The sequence below is a fragment of the Aulonocara sp. 'chitande type north' Nkhata Bay genome, linkage group LG13, assembly GCF_057382095.1.
Source record: "Aulonocara sp. 'chitande type north' Nkhata Bay isolate Kocher_YH1m ecotype deep benthic linkage group LG13, A_spYH_male_GT1.1, whole genome shotgun sequence".
Classification (NCBI taxonomy): domain Eukaryota; kingdom Metazoa; phylum Chordata; class Actinopteri; order Cichliformes; family Cichlidae; genus Aulonocara; species Aulonocara sp. 'chitande type north' Nkhata Bay.
Genome location: NC_141356.1, coordinates 17,010,164 through 17,025,268, shown reverse-complemented (window position 1 = coordinate 17,025,268; position 15,105 = coordinate 17,010,164). Strand labels below are relative to the sequence as shown.

The 15,105-nt window shown below is 41.9% G+C and overlaps 2 protein-coding genes across 5 annotated transcripts in view; both read left to right on the top strand.

Moving 5' to 3' along the window:
- Positions 1-14,764, top strand: part of peli1b (pellino E3 ubiquitin protein ligase 1b) — a 52,395-nt gene extending 37,631 nt beyond the window's left edge. For all 4 annotated transcript variants that reach the window (XM_086258887.1, XM_086258888.1, XM_086258889.1 and 1 more), the window contains 4 exons: positions 442-543; positions 2,747-2,944; positions 3,365-3,553; positions 10,222-14,764. In XM_086258887.1, the coding sequence (XP_086115013.1) occupies positions 442-543; positions 2,747-2,944; positions 3,365-3,553; positions 10,222-10,800 (1,068 nt within the window). In that variant the 3' untranslated portion in view covers positions 10,801-14,764. The remainder of the gene's footprint in view (positions 1-441; positions 544-2,746; positions 2,945-3,364; positions 3,554-10,221) is intronic.
- abch1 (ATP-binding cassette, sub-family H, member 1) overlaps positions 1-15,105 on the top strand; it is a 193,021-nt gene that overhangs the window by 123,638 nt on the left and 54,278 nt on the right. The window lies entirely within an intron of this gene.

The window sequence follows — 15,105 nt, the reverse complement described above, 5'->3', positions numbered from 1 at the left end:
TCCATCATCAGCCCAAAGACTGCCCAGAAATCCACTAAAATCTGTTAAATGATCAGGGAATTGTAGTTGTGTATGTGTGCGAGAGAGTGCTTTTTTTGGTTTGACATCAGCACATAATGGCTTCTCTGAGAACGCACACTTTTATACCCTGACTCACACACGCACTCGCGCACAGGCCAGGCTTTAGCTGCAGTCTGGAAGAGCGATTGTCCGTTTCAGTCCTGTGTGTGGTCCTAACTGACCAAAAAGAACATGGATCCAGTTAATGATTACACATCTCCACCCTTCCCGTGTGCATCTGTTATTTTCTGCAAGGATCATTGAGGAGATGTCAGAGGTGTTTTTGATAGAAAACATGCTCAGTTCAGTCTTCTGCATTTAAAGTGAAGGGTTTGATTCTGCTTTCGGTGCTGATCTGATCTCTTCCTTCTGTCTTTCCAGGCCATAAGCAACAAAGACCAGCACAGCATCTCTTACACTCTGTCTCGAGCCCAGACGGTGGTGGTGGAGTACACCCACGACAGCAATACAGACATGTTCCAGGTAACAAGCCCCAGCTTTTATCACCGTGCCTGGAGTTTTACAACCAATTCACAGTCCTTACTTTTTCCACTTCACTGCTCCACTCACACACATATTAAATAGAGGCTGGTAACAGAGCATCTGCGTGTTTAGTGCAGGGATTTTCGATCTTTAAAGCAGAGCCCTTGAAGGGACGCCGGAATGAGAGACATGAGGCACAATGTGTGAGGTGAAGTGCATGATGTCTTTCTGGAAATAATTGGAAGTTAGTTGTTGTGGTTTGGCCCGCTTATCAACACAGTCAGCAGTTGGATCTGCAGCAGTGGAAGTGACACATAGACACTTGAGATACTTTGAAACCTCAGTCCTGATTACAGCAAACTGCTTCCAAATTTGTACCTCTCGTAATAACGGACCCTTTATTCCAATGTGCACCATGAATAAAGGGTCACAAATGGACTTGGAAAAGCTAAGAAAAAAGCCTCTTTGAAAAACAATATCAAAGTACTTCAGTTATAGTTGTCTGTGTACTAAAACAGGTTCAGCATCTTCATAATGTGCCATATCTCAAAGTATAAACCAGAGATTCTTTTTGAGCTTTATCCATATCAAGTCACCAATAAACAAGGATCAAAGCTGAATTTTAGTTAATAAAAAATAACACAAAAGCATCACCAGAGTTTTGTTTTCTATACAAAAATCTTTTGTATAGTCCACATCCCCCTGGATGAGCCACAGTTTGAGAACCACCACTGGTGTATACAAATGTAAATGTAGAAATGTTTTTAATTAAAAAAAAAAAAAAAAAAGCCCTTAATGTAACACCTCTCCATGAATCGCCACCTTATCGTGGTGGAGGGGTTTGCGTGCCCGTGTGATCCCAGGAGCTATGTTGTCGGGGGCAACTTGCCCCTGGTAGGGTCTCCCAAGGCAAATTGGTCCTGGGTGAGGGGCCAGACTAAGTGCGATTCAAAAAAAGAAAAGCAAAAACAACCGCAACAAAAACAAAAACAAACAAAAAAACCTTAGAAGTACTGCCCAGATTAGGAAACTACCCAGGAGCCTCGGTGAATGGGCTTATTGTCAGCTCAAGCGATGTTCGACTCCACCATCCTGTCAGTTTACCACCTGCAAAAGGATCCATGGGGGTCCGGTGCTTTGTGTATTCACGGAGGTGTTGGCGGGATAATCCCTGGCGCCCTAAACTGCGCATAAGAAAAGGCAGAACTGTTCATTTATTGGCCGATCTATGAAAAAAAGAATAAGATCCCAAATGCAAGCTTGGTCATTTGAAAGGAGGAGGTTTAAGTGACGTCCTACTAGAAGGAGGCAAGTCCAGGACCTGCTGCAGATAACACATTTCTCAGTTGGCTTGGCTTCAGTGTCCTCACCAGAAGAGGGGTAAAGGGAAGACTGAGCATCTCTGCTTAGACTGGAGTCCCTGTGTCCCAGACATGAATAAGCAGCAGAAAACGGATGCATGCTTGGATATAAAATGATCTTTACATCAAATGGAGTTTTAATGAAATGGTAAATGTTAAAATTTCTATTATTATTTTTTTTTTTTTGCCTGATGACCTTAACTGGTGAGTCGCCTTAAGCTTGGAAAAAGCAGTCTACTGCTCTGCTGGTGCTTTCAGCCATGTCACATAATGACTTCTTTCCATCTGGTGACATTAACTCTTGGAGCTGACTGTGTCCTGATCTCACTGTGTTGAGTAATAAAATGAACCAATCATGAATCATTCATCTTAGTCAGATTTGGACAAAAGATATTACTGCATCAGTAAAGCTTTTAACACAGAATTCCTCCAAAGTCATTGTGTTCTGTCTTGACTTGCACTAACACTGAGGCTTTCCTGTGTGGTGTCTATGGTACTCTGGTGACGCTATCAGGGAAGAAAAGTACTCATCTTTAGGGGTTTTATGGGTTTTATACAAGTTTGCAATGCATGTGAAGCAATTCGACTCTACTTAAAAGTCTCTAGCATGTCTTTGTTCTGCGTATTGTCTGCTATTAAAGATTATCCAACTGTCTTGGCTTATGTATTTCAAATTTCCTAATGGATTCCATCCTGGACACATTCTGCATCCATTTAGCAGTTTTTGTCTCCATTCTCTGTTATGTTTTTCATCTTACCAGCTTCCCCTGAGGTAATACATCATTATATTATCACATCGCTGAAAAGCATTGTGGGCTAATCTTTCCATCTCTCTTCTCCAGATCGGTCGATCCACAGAGAGTCCAATAGACTTTGTAGTGACGGATACAGTGGCAGGCAGCCAGAGTAACGCAGACACTCAGTCGGTCCAAAGCACCATCTCCCGCTTCGCCTGCCGCATTATGTGCCAGCGCACTCCGCCTTACACAGCGCGCATTTACGCCGCAGGCTTCGACTCTTCCAAGAGCATCTTCCTCGGGGTGAGCACTGTTTCATCTGGAGCTTCAGACACGTGTGGGCGAGTTTGTGAGAGCAAAAAGGCAGAAGGATGAGAGAAGGAAAGACTAAAGAACCACAGGACAAAGAGGAAAACAAGACATGAAAGACGTGTCGTAGAGCGTGTGCTCTCATATTATTCTAAAACCTTTAACCTGCTTTTACTTTTCCCATGTTCTTGTTTTTACTGTCCATCTCAATTTGTCATTGTTTGACAGCAGAGGACAACAACTGATGGTGTCCTGTTAGTGCTCTTGGTGGCAACACTAAACTCACACATGCTCAGTAGAGAAAGCTCAGTCTGCTAAATATGTATCTGCACATTGTCTGCTAAATATGATTGGAGGTTGGACGAAGGGCTGCTGAACGCATATGAATATCAGCGTGTTTTTTGCTTCATTCAGGAGAAAGCTGCTAAGTGGAAGACATCTGATGGTCAGATGGACGGGTTGACCACCAATGGCGTGCTGGTGATGCACCCTCGCAACGGCTTTAGCCAGGACTCCAAACCAGGCGTCTGGAGGGAGATCTCGGTCTGCGGCAACGTCTTCACCCTGCGAGAAACACGCTCAGCACAGCAGCGGGGAAAGATGGTAGGAACACATGAACTGTTTACTTTTTTCCATAGGTGTATCTACTTAAAATTTCATACAAGTTTGAATCTCACTGACCCTGAGGTCAGGTTTTTCTGAAAAAATATATACAATAGGTGTGTTTACTAGGAAGCTGAGGGGAAGCGCTGGTGGATGCCAATATTTTTGACACTGTGGATTGTCATTTTTCAGCTCCACAGGTTTCAGCTTGTTCTCCACTAACTCCTAGCAACCTGTGCCAATTAAGGAAGTTAGTGCCACGCTTTGTCACCAAAAATAGTCAATTCTGGCCAAAAGTTATGAGTTCCTGCATATTTCCACTTTTTTAAAGTTGTCAGGAAATAGTCACAGTAATTAGTAAAATATACAGGTTAAAAGAAGAAACTCTCAGAAGGGGGAGAAAATTAGCGAGTTCTAAAAGTTGCATAATTGTTGCACAAACATCATCACACGTTCAGTGATTATTAGCATCTAAATGTTAATGTTTATTTTGATTTGAGCATTTTAACCTGTTTTAATCACTGCTAAAAAACGCATGAAAACCTTGAAATGCACAGTTCTTGGTCTTTGCCTTTTTAGAGGTAATTTTTTCTTCTACAATCACAAATATTGTGATTTTCTTGCAGAACTGCTGTATCGCGATGCCACAGTTATCGTAGGATATGTATCATGAGTTACTGTGATTAACATGATGAATGCATTTTCAGTCTCTCTGCTCCGTGGCAATCAGTTAACCGCAAAACATATTTCCCTCGCACACATTCCATCACAGTATCTCATACTTCATCACAATCGCATAGCAGCGCTGTCACTCAGGCAGCAGGAGGTCAGTCAGAGCTTAACACCCACCAGGAGGTCACTGGGATGCTATCTCCATGGCAGCAGGCCCTCCTGTCAAAGCTGTTTGTAACAAGACCATGTAAGGGATCCTCCTGCTGACGTCACAGTCTCCCAGCCAGTCGCGGCGCTGTCTGCGTCTCATCAGTGTGGACAGTTGTCTGATTGGATTTACGAGGCTGTTGGGATGTTTCATTAGGTCTTTGTTTCTTCTCCTCCTCTCCACAAGATGTATATCATCAGCCACGCGCACACAGTCAGCAGCCGTAATATTAATCCATCCCTTTATCGAGTGTCCCACCTGCTCTCAAGTCTTTCCACAAATTAACAGCTCCCTTATCTCCACCTGCCCTTTCCCATCCATACACTTACCAGTGTTATCCACCTCTACAGCATCCACTCGTTATTTCACAGCTGGTTGATCATTTGTATTGCCAGCTGCGGGACAGCACATATTTTCATTACGCACGGTAACAAAGCGCGATGGTGTTTAAACCGTCTGCACATACGAGTGGTTACTGCTCAGGTGGAGTCCTTTCATTGTCAGCGTCGCTACAGTTGGGGTAACATCACTATACAAGATGAAAGGCTGTGGGACTTTACTACAAAGATAACTTGTACTTTCTTAAAACATTTCTTTAACATGTGACTACAACAAGAAGCCTTAACTCTAAAGAGGATGTTGGAGCCCTGGTTTGAAATATTACACCCATTGTTGTTTTGTTGTATGTGCTATTACACAGAGATACAGAAAAAAGTAAAACATGAATTAAATTTTAAAATTACCGTATTTTCTCTGTGATTTTTTCAAAGTTTGAGTTAGTAAACCCCACTTAGATGAAATATTTTTCTTTTATTTAAAGTCCTAAACAGGCCAAAACCTGTTTAGTGGAGTGCAAATCTTGATTGTTGAGACTAGAATTTAATGACTAAATAGCTGACTAAATATATGTGTGCTTTTATAAGTCATTTATTCTGTTTTGGCCTTTGATGAATAATGTGAAACCAAAAGAGAGAAATGAAATCTTGTGTCACGATGAAACTGAAATAAACCTGCTCAATGCATTTTTGTGCCTCCAGTCACATCTCTGCATGAAGCAATAAAAACACTCCGTCAACTGCCACTGTTACTCAGCAGTGACTCCATGCAGTCCCTATCTAAATAAATGAGGAAATAGACCTAACATGAATTTTAATTTTGGCCATCAGGGAATAAAATGTAGCGAAAAAATCTGATAATAAGTGCTTTAAAAGTTTTGTGACTCTGATTCAGGTTTAAAAAGTTTGTCTTTGTTGCCAGTTCTTCTTAGCCAAAAATAAGACATAAAGCACACTTCTCGATATCTTTACTACAATAAAGTGTAGATGGGAATCACTACAACAACATGATTGTCTTAAATGCTTCCTGGACTGGATCTTTTTGTGGCAGGAGCAGCACAACCTCCATATTTAAAGTTAAGGGATCAGATTTCTGTTCAGGGTTAAACTGCTTAGAAACCTTCCAGCAGATGTCATTTCAGTCCAGTTAGGTGTTGGTTTGTATTCACTCGATATCAAAACTAGAATTAAAAACTGAGTGTTGGACTCATCCAACAACCTTAAATCATTAAACAACAACATTATTTTTGACCGAAAAGGGTGAAAACTGAACATCTTACTGGCTTCTAATAGTGTTTTCCTCAACTCTCAAGTGCACTTCTCTTAATGAGAGAACTGCTCTGCCGTAGCGGACGCTGACACATGAAGGACATTGTGATTGAATAGTCTTGAATAAATTGGCTCAGCACGTTTGCCAAAAGCCCCTGAGTTGTTGGTTTAATGTTTAGCTCCACGGTGTGTAATCTTTAAATGACATGTGGGGATAAAGATTCATCAGAAGCATTTTTGGTAGCTTTTTTGCGTCGTTACTGGGAGGTGAAGATGAAACATGCACAAGTTTGTTTCAGTTATTGGGTGGATTGAGTCAGCCTTTACCAGCAGGGCAGCTGGTTTGCCCTTCTGTTTGACATAATTAGGAATATCTTACAGTGCAGTCTACACACACGCACACACACATATAACAGTGGGTTGTAATGGGGGGTAGTGTTGCTGTGGGGGTTTTCGTGAGGGATGACAAATGATCGGAGTGCAGTGTCTGAGCTCCTGCTGCTTTAATACAAGCTTTTGTCCTGATAATTTAACGGTTTCAGTGTAATTTAATTAAACTCTGAGAGGAGGTGAGAGCATCTCGATGTTTACATGGACCGAGGGCCCTTATGTCATTAAGCTTGAGCATGATTATACACTGAGGAGACAAATACTTCTTTAAACTGTCTTTTTAAGTGGGTTAGAAGAAGCTACCTTATAAATACAGGGTTTTGCTTAACCTTCTGAACTCTTACCTGTTCCAGCTGAAAATCTGAAGTACGTAACATAAAGCCTGAGGGTGAGGATCGGCTCACAGACGATGTTAATCCAGGCCGGTACTTTTTAAAAGGAAGGGAAAACGAAACAATGCCTCAAAATGAATAAAAGGCAGCGCTATGCGATTCAGTCTCAGAATGAATGACTATAACAAGGTTGTACTGCTTTTAACTCTATTCCATCAGACGTCACTCTACTGTGTTCAAATTGGGCAGTTTGAAGGCTATATTATGGTCGCCGCATGACCATAATATTGACCATTCAGGACAGTGAGCTGATGGTCAGTTTCACCATTCCGTGCTAGTATTGAGGTTTCACAGTCACATGACTACTAACCACGTTGACGGTAACTTGTCCGTCATTTATGAGGGGAAAATGTATGTTCCCCAACCAGTTGGCCTCCTTAAAGTTTCTTTGGTTGCTTGCAGATTTCCGCAGTCGCCCATAGTTTCTACGGAAAACTCTGACTTGTCTAAGAAAACTCTCCAGCTGCTCTCCAAGCAGGAATGAAATTGTGTAACATGCAGTTCGCCTTCAAGGTAAAAGACGAGCATTTCAGCTTTTACTCTGAAGGTGAATGCAGCACACCAGGTTAAAAAAACTACAAAAGGTGCACAACAACCTGGCATAACACTGAACTGAGTGTGAGTTTGAACAAATGACCAAATGCCTCAAGGCTCGATCCAGTGGCTGGGGTTTTATTGTGACCTCTCCTTACTTTCCTGTCTAAAAAATCTCCAATAAAGCTAAAAATGCCATAAAAATAATGTTTAAAAACAACAACACCCATGTGTAGTTTACACCAGCAGTTGTGATGCCACTTTAGTTTTTTGCTTGGGGCTGTAATCGACCTTTATGACGGATGCAGACTTTTTCTGTCTTGCAATGAGCATGTTTGCTGTCACCATTTTGGTGTTTTGCAACCGAGTCATTGCACCGACTCAAGATGTTAGCCAACGAGGATAACCCTGGATAATCCTCCAAATAAACAAAATAGACTTAATGTTTTAATCAGTGTGATCTGAAGGGACTTGCTGAGAAAATAAGTCAGGAAAGTGTCTGCTGAGGCTGAGTCAGGCGCTGCCAGGTTGGCTTTACTTTTCAGATCCAGAAGCTACATCCGCGTTTCTACTGTGCATCTTTCCTCTGTGCTTCGGTATTTCTGCATCAGACACGAAGCCAGGCTTTAATGAAAAGGGAAGACATTATCTCAGGCCATTATTGTAGTCATGTATTCCACATTGCGTTTGTTCAATAGTAAATGTAGGTAAAGAGTTTCTTCAAAAAGTCTGAGTTAGCTGTGACACATTTAATAACAGAAGATCGGTTTGGTTAATTCATGAATTTGACCATGTATGTTTTTTATTTAAATCTGCTATCACCAACATTTTCTTAAATCATTGATGTAGGTATGTAGTACATGGTAAATATTATATCCTGATGATTGTATAATAATCTATTTTAAGTTTAGTATTGCAGTTTGATGTGTTTTATCAGTGACCCTCACAGTGGTGCATATGAGACGATAACCAGCACAGAAGCATTTATTGTGAATCTGTTTGCATTTTTATGTTAAAAAGAAGCCCACATACTGTAGACGAATTTGTAATGTGTATCACATTTGTGTAGGTTAGCTGTGTTTCTATTATGTTTCATCATTTAACTTGATCAGTGTTCCTCTGGATAAAAGTAGAGTGTGTTATTTTACTGGGCAGATGTGATTCTGTGTTATTGCCGAACAAGGGCATTACTGACATAAATAACGACATACATGAAGGTTACAGACCAGGAGGGACACATGAGCCAGCGGTGATGTAATGCTGCCGCTATGTAAATCTGTTCACCCTGAATCACAGGGTGACCTGGGTGTCAGTGTTAGGGTGACTGATGGCATCAAAACACCTGGGAGCTGACTTCACCCTCATCTCTGTGTCACTTATTGTGTCACTTTCCCGCCCTTTCTCTTTCTCCCTTTTTTTCTGTTTGTCTCCTGTTTTGTTTTTTCACACTGCCCTCACCCTGGTGTCCTCTGGTTATCTCAACATGGAATTTCCCATCCTGTCTGATCTTACAGAGCCAATCCGAGCAGTTACTTCAAGACTGTACTTCACCAAAATTTCCACCAGTTCTCTGTCCTGCCCCGTCTGCCGCCGTCATTTCAGTTTCCTCATGCCATGTTGTCTCCAGCTGTCAGCCCCGTGCTTCCCTCCCTGAAACCCACATCTGTCAGAGGGAGACATGTGGATATTTGTGCTACGCTGCCACCTACTGTGGTCAGACAGATCCTGCAAGCCCCGGTGTTTCATGTTTTATACTCTTCCAACCTTCAGGGTTGAGCGTATCCCAGCATGCACTGGGTTAGAGGCGTGGCACTCAGGAGAGGTCACTGAATGCAAAGGCTCGAATGACTAAAATAAAACCAGCTGTATTTGGAAAATGTTAAATTCTTCCTGCAGGGTGCACAAAGGCTAAAACCTTCACGTTTTAATGTTTTTTTTTTAAATTATATAAAATGTCACATGTTCCACAGGATATTTGAATCATGAGTGTAGCTGCTGTCAGAAAAGTCGAATTTCAGAATGTGAAATCTTTTGTTTCTAATAGTAGCTATAGCGAGTAAAGTACTAGGTTGCTACAACCATACGATAAAATGACAATAAAAACAAATGAAATAAGTGAACACGACTTGTTCAAAGGTGAGAATTTCCAGTAAACTTCAGTGTGGATTTGCATTTGCACGGACCATGACAACTTTTTTAATTTACCGAAAAACAGAAAAGCTAACTATTGGGAAAGCCACAGATCCTTAAGTGTTCAGTTTATTTTTAAAGTATAGGCTCACTGCAATGCAGTAGTTTACACCAAAATTGTTGGTTTAAACCTCCCGTTCTTCTCCAAAGACACACATTAGTGGTGTTTTTGAATTGGTCGTCGGTGTGGTTGTCTGTCTCTGTGTTTGCTTGGTAGTTGACCAGCAGCCAGTCCAGGGTGAAGAAATTGGTTCGATATTTAAGGGTCATAAAATATGCTAAAGAGTTAACTTTTACTTTTGTGTGCAATCTCATTTGTTACTGAATCCAGTTATGATTTTTTTTTCATTATTGCTTTGTGCTGAAAAATATTTAAATTTGGGACAATTGAGACCTTTCTTGGATTTTTTATTGGACTTGCTCAGGGAGGCCAAGAACCAATAGCACTTCATCATCTTGCCGCTCCTACCTAATCAGCTCCTGTCGGACATAATGCTGTAGGCTTTCGGTGTCATTAAGGTCTTCTGTGCACAATAAATCATCACCTTTCCACTTTTTTTTGTTTAGCTTTAAAAAAAAGTTGTTGAAAGCAAGTTTTTTCTTACCTGCCGGTGAAAATCTCAGTTTTGTCTAAATTTGACTCTGGGTATAACCTGCTACCCTTCCTCTGTCTTTCAGGTGGAGACGGAGAGTCAGGAGCTCGTTGATGGCTCCCTTATCGACCTCTGCGGCGCCACCCTGTTGTGGCGCACTGCTGAAGGCCTGGCCCGCACTCCCACCCTGAAACACCTGGAGGCGCTGCGGCAGGAGATCAACGCGGCCCGCCCGCAATGTCCCGTGGGCTTCAACACGCTGGCCTTTCCCTCAATGCGTCGCAAAGACACACCTGACGAGAAGCAGCCCTGGGTCTACCTCCAGTGCGGTCACGTGCACGGCTACCACAACTGGGGCAACCACCGCGAGGAGAGGGAGGGCCGGGAGGGCCGCCTCAGGGAGTGTCCCATGTGCAGAACCAAAGGGCCGTACGTGGCGCTGTGGCTGGGCTGCGAGGCGGGCTTTTACGTGGACGCGGCCCCGCCCACTCACGCCTTTAACCCCTGCGGTCACGTTTGTTCGGAGAAGACTGCGGCCTTCTGGAGTCAGATCCCGCTTCCTCACGGCACACACACCTTCCACGCCGCCTGCCCCTTCTGCGCCCAGCAGCTAAGCGGCGAGCAGGGCTACGTCAGACTCATCTTCCAAGGACCCCTTGACTAACGGCGGGAACTTCCCAGCATTCTTTGGAGGTTTTATTTGGATGCTGACCCCGTATTTAACACGGGGACCTTCCCAGATCTGTTTTTTTCTGGACTTTTTGTCTCTCTCTCATTTTTAAGTGACCTTTGTATTGCTTTTTCATGAATGACGACAAAGATTTCTATATTTTCATGTGAAACCAGAGACAGAAAAACCAAACAAAGAACACTGCTGGGTCAAACCTTTTTTGCGTTTGTTTCTTGGAAAGGACTTTCAACAGTATTTATCTAAATTACTAACACACCGCAGCGCAAACCTGCGGTTTTATTCATGTTTATTGTTGCATTATACATCTGTGTACATCTCTTAGAGCTAATTTAAACAAAGATGTTTATTTATGGCCCTGGAGCATCGCTTCATCCTTTATCTGTCAGATAACTTCAATACTATTAAGCGTTTTATTTTGAAACTTCAGTATATTGTTAACCAGATATAAAGTTTTAGGTGTGTTCTGAGGGTTTTGTTCTGTCTCTCTCTGCCTTGTTCACCACTCAGATCTGTCATATTTATACACCCCGTCCTCTCACGTCGTGTGTTTAAACCCTTCAGTTATTCTTCTATCTCATTAGCCATCACCACAGCCTTTTCCCTTGCAAAGCAATAGATCTGGAACTGAAACCTCCTAAAGCATTATGGGAAACAGAGTCTTCTAGGCATCTTTGCAAATGGCCTGAATGACTGCTCCCTCCCTTTAACGTGAAATATCTTCGTGGGTAAGTGAGTGAATCTCTACGCAGCCATGTAGCTAATGTTATACTTTACACAAACACACACACACTTGCAGACACACACGCTAACCAGACCAGAGGGGTGCACTGCAAACCAAGATTAGTGGATCAGCGAGGTATCTTTATCCTCAAGTCAGACTTTAAGTCACAAAGATGGCTTTCTGTTAACCATGTCTAGATCACATGGTACGTTATGCTGGTGACATAATCTGCTCCAGACTAGTTAGGTGTAATGTTTTGAAGGAAGGAGTACCTTTTAATTATACTGGTGAAGGAAGATGTGCAAAATGTGTTGCATTGTCATTGGGAGTTCTTGCATTCAGCTGGTGATGCAGGACATGTATAAATAGTAATTTTATGCTTGACCTGAAAGCATATGGGGGGCATATATGACCTGAAACCAGCAACTGAGCCCATTAAGGTATCAGGAAAGCGTTGACTCCAATACAACCAGAAAGTGTTCTTGTAAACAGAGGAGTCGCCCCCTGCTGGCTACCTAAATGAATGCAGGCATACAGTTTTCAGCCATCTTTTACAGTGAATATGGTTAGAAGTGAATACGCTGGGCAGAGTGTATTATTGAAGAAAGCCTGGCGGCCACATTGACCTTGCTTCTCAGCACACCCCTCTGGTCATGCTTTTCATGTGTGGACAGTGTCTGGTTTATTCTGCGTGATAACTGGGATGTCTGAGGCACACCTGCACAGTCAAAGCAAGATCACTACTGTGCCAGATGAGGTACGGTTTTCTGGTCGGTATTAGTATTGAGCTCCGAATGCATTAGACGTCCTTTTGACAGCATTGCAGTTACGCCAGTATTTTAAAATCCTTTTCTTGTCACGTGCCCTACTGGAGGCTGGAAAAAAATCTACGCACTATTTGTTCAGCTACACCTAAAAGTATGCAAACCGAGGCAGTTGAAGTCATTTCAGCAGGTTTCTCCTCCTCTGGCGTGAATCGTCACAGTGCAGGAAGTCCCATCTGTCTTACGCATCGAGCGAGCAACAAAAAGCAGGAGATACAAACACATCTGCTGTGGTTTGACTCAGGTTTGACACAAGCACACACACACGCACGGCTTTAAGCTTCACAATTCTCTTTATGCACGCGTGTGCGCTCATTAGGGCTTCGTGTTAACTTGTGCTTTCCAAACAAGGTCGAGCTTCAGATATCAGGGCTGCTCTTAGTTATATTTTATGTTGATTAAAAACAAGAATGAGAGCTGTTAGGCTTAATTTATTAACTTTATAGTTAATATAGTAACTTGGAGAGCTATTATATGTACATTTCTTTCAATATAGTGCTGAGTCATTTTAAGCCTTTATGAGAGAAAATAGAAGAGTAGAGCATAAAGTGTGAGACATGAAAGGCCTCGTTTTGTAGTTTGTTTCCGATGTAGAGCTCTGATTTAAATATATTATTCGATAACCTTTTACTACATATGATGAAAACTGTCTTCCACTGATGCTTTTACTTTAAATAAGGACCTAAACAACCAACTGCACTCTATTATCTTTATATTTAAACCACATAAATGCTTAAATCTGTAAACACCTTACGCCCTGGAGTTTCTTTAATGGGACTTAATCTGAGGAAAGAAGTTCTTCTCTGCTGACATCTTAGCTTCAGGATGGACGAGTTAGTCAGACTCGAGACAACCAGGTTCGAGATAAACACAGTGGAAAAACCGCACAATGATGCCTCTTTATTTTTATTAATTTTGTATTGATTCATTGGAAGCGGATAACAAACTGCTTCAGAACTTATCATAGAAACTAAATGTGAACAATAACTGCATGTTCAAACTAAGTGTAGAGCTTTTTAAGGAGAGATTTTTGTTTCAGCTCCAGTGCACGGGTTAGTTATGTATGATTAGTTATTTAATATCTGCCCACCAACCCATCTGATAGTCCTTTGACTGAAGAGTAAACGACGTTGAAACGTGACCTTAAACTTGAGATTTGATTCCTCTAATAACATCAGACTTGCACTAAACCACAAATATTTTTCATTTTTCTTGTCTAAACTTTTCTTTTTAAAAGTCGCAGCACTACAGATGCTCCAGATTAGATTCTCTTAAAGTAGCTTTGCATGAGTCACAGTTCAAAATAATCCTTATCTTTTACTGTGCCTTGGTTCCTCCCATCAGTTCGTCCTCTGCATGAAACAAGCAGTTTTATCCCTTTTTTAAAAAAAAATTTAAGCCAACTTTCTTCTGATTGGCTATGCAAACAACAGGTGGGATGTCAGCTCTGAATGACATCACACAGAGCTAAAAGTCGAAGGGGAAAAAAAAAAAAATTCTGAAACTAGTTTGAAGCTCTGCCTCGAAAACAACGTAAAGCAGAGATGCAAAATAACCGAATCCAACTTCATGTGCTGAGGAAGACTGTGTGCTGTGATCAAAAGCTCAGGATGAGCTACTACAGATCATTTATCAGATGCTGTTTGAAAAGTTAATGCTGACCTTGGAGACCACTGTCCTGATATTTGGAGCTTTATGTGAAAGCACAGATTCTCCTGCTGCACACATCTGTAACATCACTGCTGTTCGCCCACTTCACTCGAACGAGACACACACTCAAACTGTAGAAACCTCCAGAAAACGAAGCAGCTTTGCTAATCAGTCACTTCCAAACTGTTCACACAGAGCCTCAGGTCTGCGTGGACACACTCGTATCTGCAGGTAAAAGTAGTGCGTGTGAGTGAGAAGCTGTAATTTATACGTTCGTGTTGATTGTATGTGTGCAGTTTTTACGCGTGCTCATGTGTCCACACATTAAGTAGCTCTCCAGATAATGTCCATCAGTATCCTCAGAGTGCAACACACTAACTCACCTCAGGGAGAAAATACGAATATGAATCACACACACACACAAACACGCACACACACAGCTAAGGTCTACTGAGGATACCTCACGAGTTAGAAGTCAAATCTGGATTCAGATGTGCGTCCTGCCTCTCTAACCCAGTCTTCTGTCATGGATTAAGTGTGTGATTTTTAAGGGCTTCCCTCCGTCTCTGTACTGTTTCTCTACACGAACACAGGCCTGACCCCGCCCCCGCCCTCCACTCGCTCTTCCTCCTCTCTTGTTCGGAGTGTATTTGTGCTTGTAAAAGGCGAAAGCAATGAATGTTTCCAGCAAACACTTTTTTGTAAACGACTTTAAACAATAAAGTGTAAAAGTGACACATTTCACCGTGTGCTGGGTTTTATTTGCATCGTCAGTGCAAAGCTATTAAACAAAATGTAAGTTAACTGAAACAAAAACTACGGTTTACACAACAAGTTAATAGAAGTGAGAGGAAATGGCTCGATCAGATTTACCTGTTGATTCTACAGAAGTCTCATTTTTGTTCTGTTGACTTTGAATCAACTCTTAAATAGATAAATTTAGGTAGTCTTTCAAATTAACTGCTAAAAATTATGTCAGAGGTTTACAAGATGCTGATGAGATCTGCTAGGATGTATGGTTTGGAGATGAAAAAGACAAAAGGCACAGCTGGAGATGACAAGTGAACATATTAAGATTTTCAC